The sequence below is a fragment of the Ochotona princeps genome, chromosome 29 (assembly GCF_030435755.1).
Source record: "Ochotona princeps isolate mOchPri1 chromosome 29, mOchPri1.hap1, whole genome shotgun sequence".
In the NCBI taxonomy this organism is placed as follows: domain Eukaryota; kingdom Metazoa; phylum Chordata; class Mammalia; order Lagomorpha; family Ochotonidae; genus Ochotona; species Ochotona princeps.
In genome coordinates, this window is record NC_080860.1 from 13,142,484 (window position 1) to 13,158,185 (window position 15,702).

General features: G+C 45.8%; 1 protein-coding gene across 2 annotated transcripts in view; it reads left to right on the forward strand.

Annotated features, from left to right (window-relative positions):
• Window positions 1–15,702, forward strand: part of GRK3 (G protein-coupled receptor kinase 3) — a 112,607-nt gene that overhangs the window by 17,493 nt on the left and 79,412 nt on the right. For both annotated transcript variants that reach the window (XR_009244387.1, XM_058656734.1), the window contains exon 2: window positions 6,187–6,263. Coding sequence is in view for 1 of the 2 variants with exons in the window: in XM_058656734.1 (XP_058512717.1) it covers window positions 6,187–6,263 (77 nt within the window). In the remaining variant the exon portion in view is untranslated. The remainder of the gene's footprint in view (window positions 1–6,186; window positions 6,264–15,702) is intronic.

The window sequence follows — 15,702 nt, forward strand, 5'->3', positions numbered from 1 at the left end:
CTAGTATTAAAGTTTGGGACCAGCATGACTGCTGGCATCCCACTGGGTGATGGCACACAGAGAAGGCAGCGATGACAGTGCATTGTGGGAAATGGGCCGATAACCTTCAAGGACCAGTGGACCGGACAGAGGGAGAGGGCCCACCTGCTGCTTAGCAGCTTCCTGCTGCTGACCGCCAAAATGGGCCTTCGAGAGTGACATCAGGGGGAGGTTTTCATAGTATGAGTTGGTGTCAGAGAGGGTGATGTGTACAGAATGATTGAGCTGGGAAGGAATCCGTTTGCTTGGCAGGCAGCAAAGACATTGAGGGTAGCTGCCACGTGAGAGAGGCGGCAGTAGGGTGGGGTTGACGGGGCCCCTGTGAAACTGCTCCTGTAGCGTGCTTAAGAGATTGGGGCATTCCCAATGCTTTGGGACACTGCACCCGTGTGGGAGACCCAGAGGAGGTTCCTGGTTCCCGGCTTCGGATCGGCGCGCACTGGCTGTTGCGGCTCACTTGGGGAGTGAATCATTGGACGGAAGATCTTCCTCTCTGTCTCTCCTCCTCTCTGTATATCTGACTTTGTAATAAAAATAAATCTTTGACAAAAAAAAAAAAAAGAGATTGGGGCGTTGAGAAAAAAACGAGAGACCTCTGCCATCTTTTAAACACGTTTAAAATGTATGCATTCTCCTCATTTGATAGGCAGGGAGAGAGAGAGAGAGAGAGAGAGGGAGGGAGATCTTCCATCTGCTGATTTACTTCCCAAAGAGCTGCAACAGCTGAAGCCTGAGCCAGAAGCTCCATCCAGGTCTGCCCTGTGGGTGGCAAGAACCCAAGTACTTGGGCCATCCTCTGCTGCCTCTCTGGCGCGTTAACAGGAGGCTGGGTTGGAATCAGAGTAGCTGGGATTTGAATGATGCACTATGGCTTAGCGCCGTCATATACCATCTCTGGTGAAATGTTCAAAGCATTTGTCCATTTTTACAATTCGGTTGCTTGTTTTCCTCATCTTGGCTAAAGATCCTTCATCAGATGCTGCCTGGCTGGTGTTTCCTCTTAGGCTGTGGCTGGTCTTTTCGTTTGTCTTCAGTGTTATTTGAGGGAGAGAAGTTAGTTTTATCTGTCAGGCTTTCATTTATGGTTCATGCCTCTGCTGTCACATATGTCTAAAGCCTGCAGCTAGCCCAGTCACCAAATTGTTTCCTTTGAGAAATTTTGTGGTTTCAGTCTGTATATTGAGATGGGTGATACATCTCAAGTTACTTTTTGTATATGGTGTTAGAGGACCAGTTGTGTGGGCCCATTGTTGTGGCCCTGTGGCTAAATCCTTGCTTTGCCTGCGCCAGGATGCCACATGGGTGCTGGTTCATGTCCCAACTGGGAAAGCAGTGGGAGCACGGTCCAAAGCCGTGACGCAGTGACGCAGCAGGCTAATCTCCCATCTGCAAGCATCATCCTAGCTGCCCCACTTCTGATCCAGCTTCCTGATTGTGGCCTGGGAAAGCAGCAGAGAATGGCTCAAGTGCTTGGGGGACCCTACACTCATGTGTGGAAGACTGGGAAGAAGCTCCTGGTTCCTGGCTTTGGGTCAACTCAGCTTTGGCTTTTGTGGGCATTTGGGAAGTGAACCAGGAGATGGAAGACGCCCCTCACTCTGTCTGTTCTTTAAAAATAAATAAATCTTTTAAAAAAAAATCATACCATAGCAGGAGCTGTATTGAAGAGGCAAATAAAGAAAAAAAAATGGAAACTCAGAATGGAATAGGTGGTCAACAGCACAGTTTGGTAATCATGGGCTTTCAGAACACTCCTGTTAGGGTATTGATAAGGGAAAATGACAGAATCATGCCAGGCGAAAGGCTAATCATTATTTATGAAGACGTTGGAAAATACACAGAACATCTGATTCCTTGAAGAGGAGGTGTTCGTCTCCAGAGAGAAGTAACTAATATTGAGCAGGAACAGAGTTTTGACTCACATGAACTCAGAGAGCCTCAGTCAAGGATATATTTGACAGTTTCAAACTCGAGCATCGACGAACAAGTTGATATCTGGGTTTTCTTTCAAAGAAGTTAACATCCAGATTGTCTTTGATATCACTGGCATCCAGGCAGCTCCCATTTAAACACTGTATCAGGAGGTAGCAATTCCCAAAAAAAGCAGCCAGTATCTGATTTATTTCCTCAGATATAACAGATGGACGGGAGAGCATTATGAGTGATTTAGTCTAGTGAAGTATAATTAAGTGTGGAGGGCAGTAGCCGGGTAAGCTTCTGTAGTGCAATTAGTGATAGAGGGACATCCCTGCCACAGTGGAGCCTTTTTTTTTAAAGCAGGTTTCATGGTTTGAAAAGTAAGTCATTTAGGGCCAGCTTGGCAGTGCAGCTGGAGCATCCTTCAGTTGTTGGTGCCAATATCCTATCTGGATGCCAGTTTTGAATCCCAGCTGCTCCACTTCCCATTCCAGCTCCCTGCTTATGGCCTGGGAAAGCAGTGAAGGATGCTTTGCTGCACCTGCACACACCTGGGAGATCCGGAAGAAACTCCTACCTCCCAACTTCAGACTGGCCCAGCTCTAGCTGTTGCAAGCCCATTCGTGGAGTGAACCAGCAGAAGGAAGATCTCTCCGTCACTCCCTCTTCTCTGTAACTTTTTGACTTTCCAAGTAAAAACACACACACACACACACACACACACACACATATATACATGTATAAAGTAACCCCTTCATCTTGGTCCATGCCCTGCTCTGAGTCTCTTCATGCCACCCCTGGGCTTGCTGATGTGTCTTCCCCTTCTCCTGCTCTTTGTGAGTCCCGTGTTACTTGTTCTCTTGCTCTTCAGACGGTTATGCATTTATTACACTGCTGCGTTTCTATAGAACGTAGTTTTACTTTCAGCTTTGTCATTGGGCTGTCACACTTTGCATCTGAGAGCTGTGGGGCAGTGGCAGATGGTCTAACGTGAATAATTGGAATCCCAACATAGTCACACTGACACACACACACACACACACACTGAGAGTTTTTCAAAACTAGTGAAAGATAGAAATCACAGATTTAGCAAAATCAGAGAATCCCAAGAAAGGTTAATGTCAGGGGGAAAACAGAGTCCTCTGTGTGCCTCATAGTTAAAGCTGCTGGCAGCCAGAGACAGGAGGACATGTGAAAGCCATGAGATCAAGAACCAGCAATACACAGAGAGGGACAAAGATGAAAATGACAGCACGATTTCTCGCATAAACCATGCAAGCAGAAGGCAGTGGAACAATATCATTAAGTGCTTGGAAGAAACAAAACAAACCTGCCCGCCTGGTATCCTATGCCTGGTGAAACAAACAAACAAACAAACAAAAACCTTTCGAATGTGAAGGCAAAATAAAGATGCTCTTAGAGAAACAAAAACAGATGTCATTGCTGGTTGATCGGCCCTTCTAGAAAGGTTTTGGGAAACTCCTTGGGCAGGTGTTTGATGCGGGCAGGTGTTTGATGCCAGATGACACTTGGATCCTCAGACAGAGCCCTGACAATAATTTTTTTTTTAAAAGGTTGAATATGAAAGCTATTACCTTTTAAAAAAAAATTCATTTAAAAGGTAATTGCATGTGTAGAGCAAAAAATGGTAAAGATATACACCTACATCTGTATATATAACTCCTAAAATTCAGTAAGACACAAGTTCTCCTCAAAATGGGAAAATATTTAAATGAATGTTTCAGTTTCATTTCAAAAACATTTGAATGACCAGTAAGTGCACAAACATCTTCTTAGCATGGAATCAGCAAATTAGGCGAGTGCTCGTCTCTCCAGATCTTTTGAAAAACACTGATTATTTTCTGGTGTTTCTCTTTGCTCTTGCGCTGTGTGTGAAGTACCGTCCATGGTTGCTTGACTTTCCCTTCCCTTAATTGAGTACCCATGCTAACTAAGCAGATTTTATCCAGTAATCACAAACAACAGGAATCCAATCATCGTGGACAAAGTGGCTCAATATCCATCAGGGAAGTGCGAATTAAAATATGAGAATGCACCCAGCAGAGTGGCTAACATTAAAAAAAAAAAAAGACTCCACAACTCAAGTGTTGGCAAGGATCTGAAGTAATTGAAACGTTCACACTTGCGGATGTCAAATGGCAGCACCAGCCTGAAGCATCGCATGGGCGTTTTTCATAACATTAAGTAGGATTCATCTCGTGAACCAGCAATTTCACTTCTTGGTATTTATCCATCGAAGATGCAGACCCATGTTTGTCCAAAGACTTACCCATAGCTATTTAAAGCACCTTTATTTGAAAAAGCTCTGGACTGGAAGGCCCCCAAATGTGTGTCAACAACAGATGGGTGAATAAGCAAACTGGAGTATCAGACAATGGCATACTACTTGGCAGTAAAAAGGAGCTAAATGCTTACGCACACAGCCATGTGGATGAAGCTCGCTTATGCCAAGTGGAAGAAGCCAGACACAAAAGGCAACATGTGTAATTTTATTTATGTAAAACTCCAGAGTTGAAGTATGTGAAACATATGCCCTGGAAACTGGACAGGAGCTGCCTGGCTTGAGGACTGTGGGGAGAGGGGCGCCATCTGGGTGTTCCAGTGCTATCTACACAATGGGATGGGGATTCCTGGGGGGTCTGCGTTGGTCAAAACCTTCTCTAACAGTCAGCTTCAGAATCTGCATTTAATGATGTAGAAATGATACCCCAAGGATTTAAAAAAATTTAAAAAGTATTTATTTTTATTATAAAGGCAGATTTACAAAGAGAAGGAGAGACAGAGAGAAAGATCTTCCATCTGCTGGTTCACTCCCCAAGTGCCTGAAACAACAGGAGCTGAGCCAATCCAAAGCCAAGAGCCAGGAACTTCTGGGTCTCCCACATACCAAGGCGTTGAGCCATCCTCAACTGCTTTCCCAGGTCGCAAGCAGGATGGGAAATGGAGCAGTTAGGACATGAACCAGTGCCTGTATGGGGTCCTGGTGCTTACAGGACGAAGATTTAGCCACTGAGTCATCGCACTGGGCCCAGGAGTTTGGTTTTGTTCAGGCAGTTTGTTTTTAAGAATGAAAGAATAGTGGCCGATTGACCATAGCCTTCAGCAGGCTGAGATTGTGTTTTCTGCTTCCTCATATGGATGAATGATCACCAGTACTTACCAAATAATTCATCTTTGCCCCATGTTCCTGTCCTACCGCTCCTGTTACAGATCCAAGCCCTGTGTCTGTGTGGCTCATTTTTGATGACCCCTCTCCTGGTTCGTAAATCGGTTTGTTTATCCCATTTAATGACTTCAGCTTCATAATGAGCTCAGGATCTGTTTTCCTTCGGAAGCATTTAAGACTACTTTTGATCCTGTGTTGTTCTGCCAATGATTTAGAACACGCTCATCTGTCTCTATGTTCTGTGAAAAACTTGTTAGGATATTGATGGGGATGATGGTGGTTTTATAGCTGCGTTTGGATAAGCTTTGCATTTGTGCGATAGGAAAGCTGTCTGTTCACTGGTTCAGTGCACCTTGCCACTTATGAAAATCTCCTTCAGGGCTCGGCAGCGTGGCCTAGTGGCTAAGGTCCTCGCCTTGATCCCATGTGGCTGCTGGTTCTAATCCCGGCAGCTCCACTTCCTCTCTGTCTCTTCTCCTCTCAGTGTATCTGACTTTGTAATAAAAATAAAATAAATCTTTAAAAAAAAAAAAAAAGAAAATCTCCTTCTAATGTCTCCCAGTGCAATTTTCTAATCTTCCTTGTGTTCTTGTACATATTTTGAAAGATTAACTTTAGGATATTTGATGTTTCTTGTTTTCTCGCAAGTGAAATCTTCCTTCTGATTATGTTTGTGTGTGTGTGTGTTGGTATATAGACATGCAAGTTTTTAGAGTATTCAACCTATACATCAGGAACTTTGGCTCTTGTTGGCAGAGCTTGGTGTGTGTGTATACATGTGGGGTTGTAAGTGGGCTATGCGTGTATACACATTTTGGAGAGTGCTGGCATAGAGGGTAGATTTTCAAAGCTGCCTGCAGCAGGGTTTCCCTATGTGTGAGGTGGGCACTGAGTGTCAGCAGAACAGTAGTTCTCAAGTTTGCAGTTGATAGTCCGGACAGCTGTCACCTGGTGGTGAATGTCGGGGCGACATTGATCCTGGGGATAGCAGCTCATGGTGCTGGCTGTATGGATAAAAGATGTGTGTTCCTCACTTCTTTCAGTATCCGGAGTGTGATGCAGAAGTACCTTCAGGAAAGGAATGAAATCACGTTCGACAAGATTTTCAATCAGAAAATCGGTAAGTCCTGCCCGTCCACCCAACCCGCTGTCATCTTGCTATGGATGTGTCTGTGTAGCCCCTCGTGGTATGTAACAAATTGCAGGTAATTAATACGGTACTTCCTGTTTGCTCATGTTCCCATCGAGATACCTTGTGAATAGGCCGTTATGAAATGTACCAGTTTGACTTTGGTTGAGGGGGTTTCGTTGTTGCTCTTGTGGAAGGGCTCAATAACCAGGAAAAAGGGTCTCTCTAGCAGAGATTATTGCCCAGCAGGTTGGGAGCACTGATCCATGTCCCAGGACCTCTGCTTCCAAACCAGCTCTGGGAGGAGGCAGGTGCTGGTTCAAGCACTTGGGCCCTGCCATCCCTGCAGTCTCCTTTGCCTCTGGGCCTTGGCCATCTCCTCCCACAGCATGGTGGATTATGTTCCTCAATCACTCCAATTTTCCCAGCTCTGTGGGTTCTGTGCGACATTCCTAGTTGGAACCACCTGGATCACTCCTGTCCCCATGGCTCCATTAAGAGTGTGCACTCAGCAGGTCACAGGATTCCCGCCTCCCGCCCATTACACACACAGAGGTTGGGGACTCATCTCTCACTGGCCAGTGTGTTGGTCCTGGTCTGTGCAGAGCAGTCTTGTGAGATGGACTTGCTAGTGACCCAGCAGTTCTTGCCTGTGAGAGTTAGGCACATGTAGGAGAATTACATTAGCGTGGCATTTTAAGGCCTGTGAAGAACAAGATAGCAAGGGCTCTTTGGCGTTCTAGAGCCTGGCAGTCAGTTGACAGGTGGCTGTCAGCAGGGTTAGGTAAGGCCTGTGCTCTGCCTGCCTTTTATTTATTTATTTATTTTTAATTTCCTTTTCATTTGCAATAGTATGGTCTCAGCCAGGGTGGGATTCGTTCTGTGGTTTCTCAGCCAGTCTGTATGGATCTGCCACAGCAATGCACCTAATTGATCATCCTGAGTTTTTTCTTTTCTTTTTTTCCCCCCATGAAATTGATGTTGTTGAGTATCAGGAACTGGCCACCCTTTCCCCACATTGCTGCCCCAACCCATGCATTCATGTGTGCTTGCTGTGTAACTTTCTGTCTAAGGTTTAACGTTGTTTTATTGCTGAGGGGAATTGCTTTATTAAAATCCCAAGCAGTTGAAGTGCCCTAGATCCCTACTGGGATCTGTACAGTTGACCCTTTATAGCTACGGATCATGCATCCTTGACTCATCTGACCGTGGATCAAGATTATTTCAAAATTAAAAAAAAAATCATTCTGTACTGAAATGCACAGGTCCTTTCTGGTCATTGTTTCCTACACAATAGAGTTGAACAATGATTTTCACATAGCATTGGCTTTGTGGATATTCTAAGAAATCTAGAGATGACTTAGATGTGAGATGGACATGATGGGAGGGCTTGGTGGCTCTCAGGAGACCCACTGAGAGGTGTATGACTGGGGCAGGCTCTTCTCTTCCAGCTGTGAACCCACAAGGACCTCAGGAGTCTTAGGTTGGACGAGTGGGCTACAAGGACTGGGGTGTCACACCAGAGGGAGAAGTTTTGACCCAAGATGGTTAGGTCTCCAATAATTGGACCCAGATATCAATGCAAGGAAATTGATCAGGGTATTTGGGATTGCCAGTCACGATGCACCAGATACTCCAGGCATTTGGGATGTCAGACATCCCTTCGTCCGGCCATCTGACATTAAGTTTATGCCAGTCCGGAAGCCTGATGGGAACCCATACCTGACAGGCACAATCCAGAACCCTGTTGACAACCCAAATCTGGTAAGAACCCCAAACTGACAGGAGCCCAAACCCAACAGGCCATAACGATGTCTCATATGGACTCTGGCTCAAGAAGCTGTGCTGTATCCAGCCTTTTTAGAGTCCCAGATGAGTAATCAAAACAGAAACGAATGGTGAGAAACCTACTTATGGGTAAACTCACCTGTGACTGGTCATCCGGGTGACTCCTCTAAAAGGAAGAGTCCCATGGGCCCGGCGGCATGGCCTAGCGGCTAAAGTCCTCGCCTTGAACGCCCCGGGAACCCATATGGGCACCGGTTCTAATCCCGGCAGCTCCACTTCCCATCCAGCTCCCTGCTTGTGGCCTGGGAAAGCAGTCGAGGACGGCCCAATGCATTGGGACCCTGCACCCGCGTGGGAGACCTGGAAGAGGTTCCTGGTTTCCGGCATCGGATCAGCGCGCACCGGCCATTGCGGCTCACTTGGGGAGTGAATCATCGGACGGAAGATCTTCCTCTCTGTCTCTCCTCTCTGTATATCTGACTTTGTAATAAAGTAAATAAATCTTTAAAAAAAAAAAAAGGAAGAGTCCCGTGAGCCAGGAAGCCTAGATCAGCTGCTGGGGCTGTGTTAAGCCTTCACAGTGGCCTCTCCAGACTGCCCAACTGAGTTCTGGAGCATTGGGCAATCACTGCTGTGTGGCCAGGGGCCTTGATCTTGCCGGGGCTCCCAAAATGTTGCACAGTGCGAGAGTGTTCACATCGGACCCAAGTGCAGAGTTGTAAAGGGAAGTCTTTACTGTCCAAGCTTGGCAGCAGGGCAGTAGCTTCCAGAGTGTAGTGGGAGCTGCTGTCTTCACCAAGCTTGGACAGCAGCCTTGCTCCTGGGCTGTTGTACGGATTGGCAGGTGGTAGGATCAAGGCCCTTCACCCCGTGATTGGTTCTCAGCAGATGCTCGCTGAACGGAAGGTCTTCAATGGAATGGTTTTGCTAAAAAGATTTGTCTTCATGCACAAAAGTAGGTTGAAATAGTGAACACACACATACATTTCACATCCCTGTACTCACTTTAAAAAAATATTTATTATTTTTATTAGAAAGGCGGATTTATACAGAGAAGAAGAGACACAGAGAGATCTTCCATCCACTGGCTCACTCCTCAGATGACCATAACAGTTTGGGGCTGGACTGATCTGAAACCAGGATCCAGAAGCCTCTTCTGAGTCTCCCACGTGGGTGCAAGGTCCCAACGCTTTGAGCCATCCCTACATTGCCTTTCCAGGCCATAATGGGAAGTGGAGCAGCTGGGACATGAGCCAGCGCCCATATGGGATGTCAGTGGTAACAGTTGGAGGATTTGCTTGTTACATTACTGTGTGGACCCCATCGTTTTGGTGGTTGTTGAAATGTTCTACAGCTGGTCAGTGAATTGTGCCTAGCACCTCTGCACGGTGTGCGTGACTACATCTCAAAAGCATGAGTGTATTTCTGACTTGGAAAGTCAGAGAGAAGGAGAGACAGAGAGAAAGATCTTCTGTCCACTGGTTCACTCCCCAAGTGGCCGCAATGGCTAGAGGTGAGCTGATCTGAAAGAGGGAGCTTTTTCTGGGTCTCCCAAGTGGGTTCAGGGTCCCAAGGCTTTGGACCATCCTGGACTGCTTTCCAGGACCCACAAACGGGGAGTTGGATGGGAAGTAGGGCCGCTGGAATAAAAAACGGTGCCCACATGGAATCCCGGTGGATGCAAGACGAGGACTTTAGCCATTAGGCTACTGTGCTGGGCCCGTATCTCTGATTTCTTACGTCACCTCCACACCTTTCTCCCAGCCAGCCAGTGACAAGTGTAATGAATCCTAGTGTACGCTACCACCCAATCTCTCTTTAAGCATCTCGGGTTCACAGCTATCCTTGCACTCTGGGTTTGGAATCAGAATGCAAGAGTTATTTCGTGCTGAGATTGATTAATGCTGCCTGTCAGTGCAGAACAGGTGTTCCCCTTCAGGCCCAGGTAACTGGCTCTGGAAGAAACAGGGCCCATTGTGTTGTAGGCATCCCACACTTTGAACTTCTCCATTTGCTGCTGCTTGGTGGCATTTACATTCCGATTCCTGTGATTCTCCTGTAATGTGATGTCTCTTACAACATGATTAGGTATACAGCCTCAGCTTTTTGGGGAAGATTTTGCTTGCTGGAATCTGTGCTATGTGTCCCCTGCCCCATACCCCACGCCACATGGGATCCCCGTGGTCACCTCTGTAAAGGATGCTCACAAAATGTGTCAGCCGCCTAGTTCCTCACCCCAAACTGTCACTCATCTCCCCTTTCTTTTTTGTTGATAATGTTTGCCTCCATCAACTATTAGGGAGTTGTAAGAGAATGTTCTGTCTGTGTTATGGTGTCTGTGTTTTCTTACTCTTACTCGACATTAAAATCAGTGAATTAGAGTTAATACTGTTTGGTTACTGTTTTTCTCCCCTAAGCTCTGTTGCAGTTGTAATTTCATCATATACAAGGCCAGGGGCACATGTTGTTGGGTTAATCCCGTCTGTCTGTGGACAATCTACTTAGTATCTCTGCACACTGCCTCCCATGAGAGGAGGCATGTTTCAAATTATCAGGGAGGGGGGGCGCTCCAAAGTAGATACTGAAAACTTGAATTCTGCAAAAAGGCCTTTGCGGTGAATGTCATGTCACATCACATACGGCTCTGGAAGGCCTTGCATTTTGTTAACACCTCCTGTAGAGTCTGAATATTCATTATTTTAAATCTATCTGAAGTTACTTGGAGCCTGACAGATTTTTTTTTTTTTTTTTTTGCTAAGAAAGATCATTTGTAATATGTAACTTTGGTGAAAGCAGCTTTATGGAAGGGTGTTTTGGATGTTAGCATTGGAAGTTTCAGTTGTCATCATTTTCAGATTTTTAACTATCTTCTAACTGTATTTTCAAAAGATTTATTTACTTTTATTTGAAAGGCAGAATTACACAGAGAGAAAGGAGACACAGAGAGAGAGAGAGACAGAGACAGAGATCTCTGGCTCAATCCCCAAATGACTTTATTGGCAAGAACCAGGCCAGGAACCAAGAGCTTCCTCCAGGTCTCTCACATGGATGCAGGAGCCCAAGCACTTTTGCTGTTTCCCCAGCCCATTAGTAGGGAGCTGGAGTGGAATTAGAGCAGCCAGGACTCAAATTGATGTTGATATGGGATGCTGGCGTCCTCAATGTAGGCTTAACTTGCTTAACCACCTTGCCCCCAGCCTAAGACAGATTGGCAGTTTTATGTACTGAAACGGATGAAAAAGTAACCTTAAAATCCCTCCATTGTTTGTTTTTTGGGTATTTTTTGTGGTTTTGTATACTTAGAGAAATTTTGATTTCCATAGGGAATACTTAGAAATTTCTTTTCAGGAAATGGACTTTGTGAGTTGGCACTGTGGCAAAGTATGTTAAGGCTCTGCCAGAGGTGCTGACATCTTGTATGGGAGCCATTCGAGTCCTGATTGTTCTGCTTCCAATCTAGCTCCCTAGTAATGTGCCTGGGAAAGCAGCAAAAAAAATGACCTAAGTCCTTGGGACCCTACATGCACTTGGGAGTCCTGCAAGAGGCTCCTAGCACCTGACTTTGCGTTGGCCCACCTCTGGCCATTGCAGCCTTTTGGGGCGTGAGCCAGTGAAAGAAAGAACTCTCTCCCGCCCTCTCTCTCTCCTTTTTTTCTCTGTAATTTTGCCTTTCTCTTAAAGAACAGAAAAGAAAAAAAACTGTACTTGAATCCACATTTTTACAAAAACAAAGGGACTTTGTAAGGTAGTAATTTCAGTTTGGTCAGCCTGTTTGTTTCAGTAGTGAAGCATCCGCATTTGTTTTGAAAGCCCATGGAGACTGGTTGAGGGTACTTCAGAAAGTTTATAGAAACTGAAGCTAAAAGACAAGTTTATTTGGTGTAAAAAAATGTGTGACAGATCTTCAGAAAGTTCATGGAACATTCATATTAGCAGAAACATAGGCCCGAATGCCAAATAAAATGGTGTCGTGGTTTCTGGATAAATTTCCTTGGAGATCACGCCATGTCTGAGACCAGCATGCAAAATCACCGAGAAATTGCAGTGACAATAAAAGGTGGAAAATGAGTAAAAAGGTGTGGGGGGGAGGAGGGAGGGAGGAAGGAACTTTTCCTTCTGCAGGCAGAGCGAGCACGTGACTTCCCACTGCAGGCTGTGCCTCTGGCAGCTGAGCCAACCTGCTAGTCTCATTTTACCTGTACCCTAGTTATCAGTGCCTTGGTTAGTGCATAGCAAGGCACCAAAACTAGTCATAGTAACTCCCATGGACCCCTCCGGCAGGAGAAATTTAATGGCAAGTATTTGAAAGCTAATAGGTTTGCCAGCCTAAAGGTATGGGGTCTGGGGGCTCATCTCCCAGTGTTCCCCTAGTCCCAGTAATGATGTGAAAGGGCTGTTGACACTCCAGTTGCTTTTGCAAATTCACCTTCTTTTAAAAAATGGTAATCACAGTTGCTCTTACAAATAGAACGATGACTTCAAAAAAATAACCCAAATATTGGTCATGTACCTGGCTTAGCCTGTTCATTTCCCTTCTCTCCTCTGCACCCCGAATCTCTCAGATGCCTGCCCCCCCCCAACTCCTCAGGAATTCTGGAGGCTGTGCCTTAGGGGCAGGTGGCATCTAGCCTGGGCAGAGCCCTGCACTAGGGAAGACGTGATAGCCAGACCCTGCTTTAGTTTGAGATGGAGAACAGAAGCTAACAGGACAGCCTTGCCTGTAGGTTTTTGAGTACCAGCTTTCCCTTCTTGCCTGGACTTTTCCTCCTGGGCAGCATTTTGATTGGGGAAATTGAATTGGAAACCCTCAGTATCCGGGACCCTAGTTTCCCCAAGTCTCCTCTTACCCTGGGCCGCCTGTTGCTGCATTGCCTTTTCAATTGAAAATCCAATTAGCTGTGCTTAGTCAAGTGTTTATCTCTGCTGTGTGAAAGCTTAAATGGATCTTTAACTCTTTCTCCCTGGCTGAAAGTCTCCACCAAGGCATGAATAATTGATACAGAATTGAAGGGACGCCCCAGGGTTTCTCAGCTGGAGACAGGTTGCAGGTCAGGTCAGGATGAGAGCCTTGGGCAAGTTTGTCAGGGGAAAGGGAAACAAAATGAAAACAAAACAAAATAACTACAACAATGAAACACACCTAGATGGCAGCTGGTTCTCAAGTTGATTTCCTATCTATCCCCGAGGCAAAGAAAAGGTTGAGAAGAGGAGTTGAGACAGGAAGGGGAGGATCCTTTGGACCTTGGCCACCTGCAAAATTGTCCTGCCACCTCCCTTTGCATTTCAGCTCTTGCTGTTAGGAAAGCCTGGGGCCAAGTACTTTCTCCAGGACCTGCTAGCTTTTTTTTTTCTTTGGCTGATGGACAGAAAAGATTCTTTTAGGTGTGGGTCAGGAGAGAAATCCCAGGGCAGTCCCTGGAGCAGGAAGAGTCAGCTAGGCCCTCAAAGAGACTATTGATCACATTTGGAGCACAAGAGAGAAACTAGGACACCTTCTGAAAGGAGCCAAGATTCCTGCCCTGGAAGATGCATTGATTGCCCAAGAGAAGAAAATTTCATTGCTTTGAGTGAGGATGAAAGATTGATTTTATTTATTTTTAATATGCATTTATTTATTTGAAAGTCAGAGTTAGAGGAAGGAGGATCTTCCATTTGCTGGTTCATTCCTCAGATGGCTGTAACAGCCCAGAGCTGAGCTGATCTGAAACTAGGTAGGAGCCAGGAGCTTCTTGGTTTCCCAATGAATGCAGGGGCCCAAATACTTGGTCCATCCTCTACCGCTTTCCCAAGCACATTAGCAGGGAGCTAGCTGGATGGGAAGCAGAGCTGTCATGACACAAACACAGTGCCCATGTGGGATGCCGACTATACAGGTGGCAGGTTTAACTGCTGTGCAATGTTGCCAGCCCCGAAAGATTGATTTTAATAGAAATCACTGTAGGGTGAGTGTTTGGACTGATGATTTAAACACGAAAGATATCTGTATCCCATAGCCTATCAGAGTGCCTGGATTCCATTGAGGACTTGAGCTCCTTATTCCAGCTTCTTGTTAATGCAGACCCTTGGCGGGGGGGAAGGGAGGACAGTGGTGGCAAGTCAAGTACTTGAATTTCTGCTATGCGAGAAGCCTGGATTTGACCTTGGCCATTGTAGCATTTGGGGGAGTGAACCAGCAGATGGCACATCTGCTTCTCAAATTTCTAAAAAAATTAATTAGGATAATGTTGAACTTAGATCCAAACACTTTGATACCCATTTAAACGCAAATGTTTTAAATGTCCTAACTAAATGGCAGAGATTGCTAGTTTGGTGAAAACTTCCCAGTCTCAACCATGTTATTCCTCCAACAGACCCACTTTCAAAATAATGGGATATGGGGCTGACACTGTGGCGCAGTAAGTTAAACCGTCGCCTGTGATGCTGGTTCTCACATGGATGCTGGCTCATGTCCCGGCTGCTCCATTTCTGATCCAGCTCCCTGCTAATGGTTTGGAAAAGCAGAGGAGGGTGGCCTAAGTGCTTGAACCCCTGCCACCACCCCTGGGAGACCGGGATGAAGCCCCTGGTCTCATTCTGGCCTAGCCTTGGCTGTTTTGGCCAGCTGGGGAGTGACCCAGCAGATACAAAATCTCTTTTCTTCCCTCCCTCCCTTACTCTCTCTTTTTCTTTCCTTCCTTCCCTCCCTCTCTCTCTGTAACTCCACTTTGCAAATAAATAATCTTTTTAAAAAAATGAAATAGAGAACAGATGTGCAGTATAAACGCTAATGTCAAAGAGACCGGGATGTTTATGTCAGTGTTAGACAAAGTAGACATCTGCCGTGTGTCACTTGGATAAAGAAGGGCATTTCTTATTCATCAAAGACTCACTGAGTATCACAGTTGGAATGGATGTATGCTTATGAATTTCACTCCTGGGTGTTTACCAAAGTGACTGCAAGATGATTTGTATAGCAATGTCCACAGCAGTTTTAGTCCCGAATGCCCTCAATGGAAGCAAGCTCAGTGGCCATGAACAGTGAGTTGTGTTAAGTCTGCGCAGTCTAACACCTCCCAAGGGATGTCTGAGAGGGAGGCTAGCATCCCTCTCTAAGCTGTGTGTTTTCCTATAATCATCTGTGTGATGAAGTTTGGCTTATGAATTAGGCACGATGCGAGACAAACAATAACCAGTAATGAAGTAGAATAGAACCCTTATAACAGTGTACTGTAAGACACATTATGGGAGCATTCTTCCTTTCTCTCTCATTCTGTCTCTCAAAACATCTGCCTGACTGCACTGTATCTTTGGACTGTGGTTGACCACAAGTATCTGAAAACTACAGAAAGCAAAACTGTGGACCAATGGACATAATTGTGATTGTGGGCAACGAATAATGTGTGTAAAGTACGCTCCCTTAGGTGACTTTAAAAGGAAAGAAACATAGTTGCCGAGTAGCTCTGCCCACAGCCTCAGCAAGCTGCCGTTTCATTTCTGAAGGTTTGGCCATCATTTCTTACTAGTAATGATTTCCAGTGTATGTGTCACCCTTTCCCCCGATCAGAGCAAATGCCAAACCTCGCTTCTTGTCTGCACTCATAACACAGTCCCAAACGGAGAGACCAGCACGCAGGCATACACGTAGCAGGGACATATGCACACG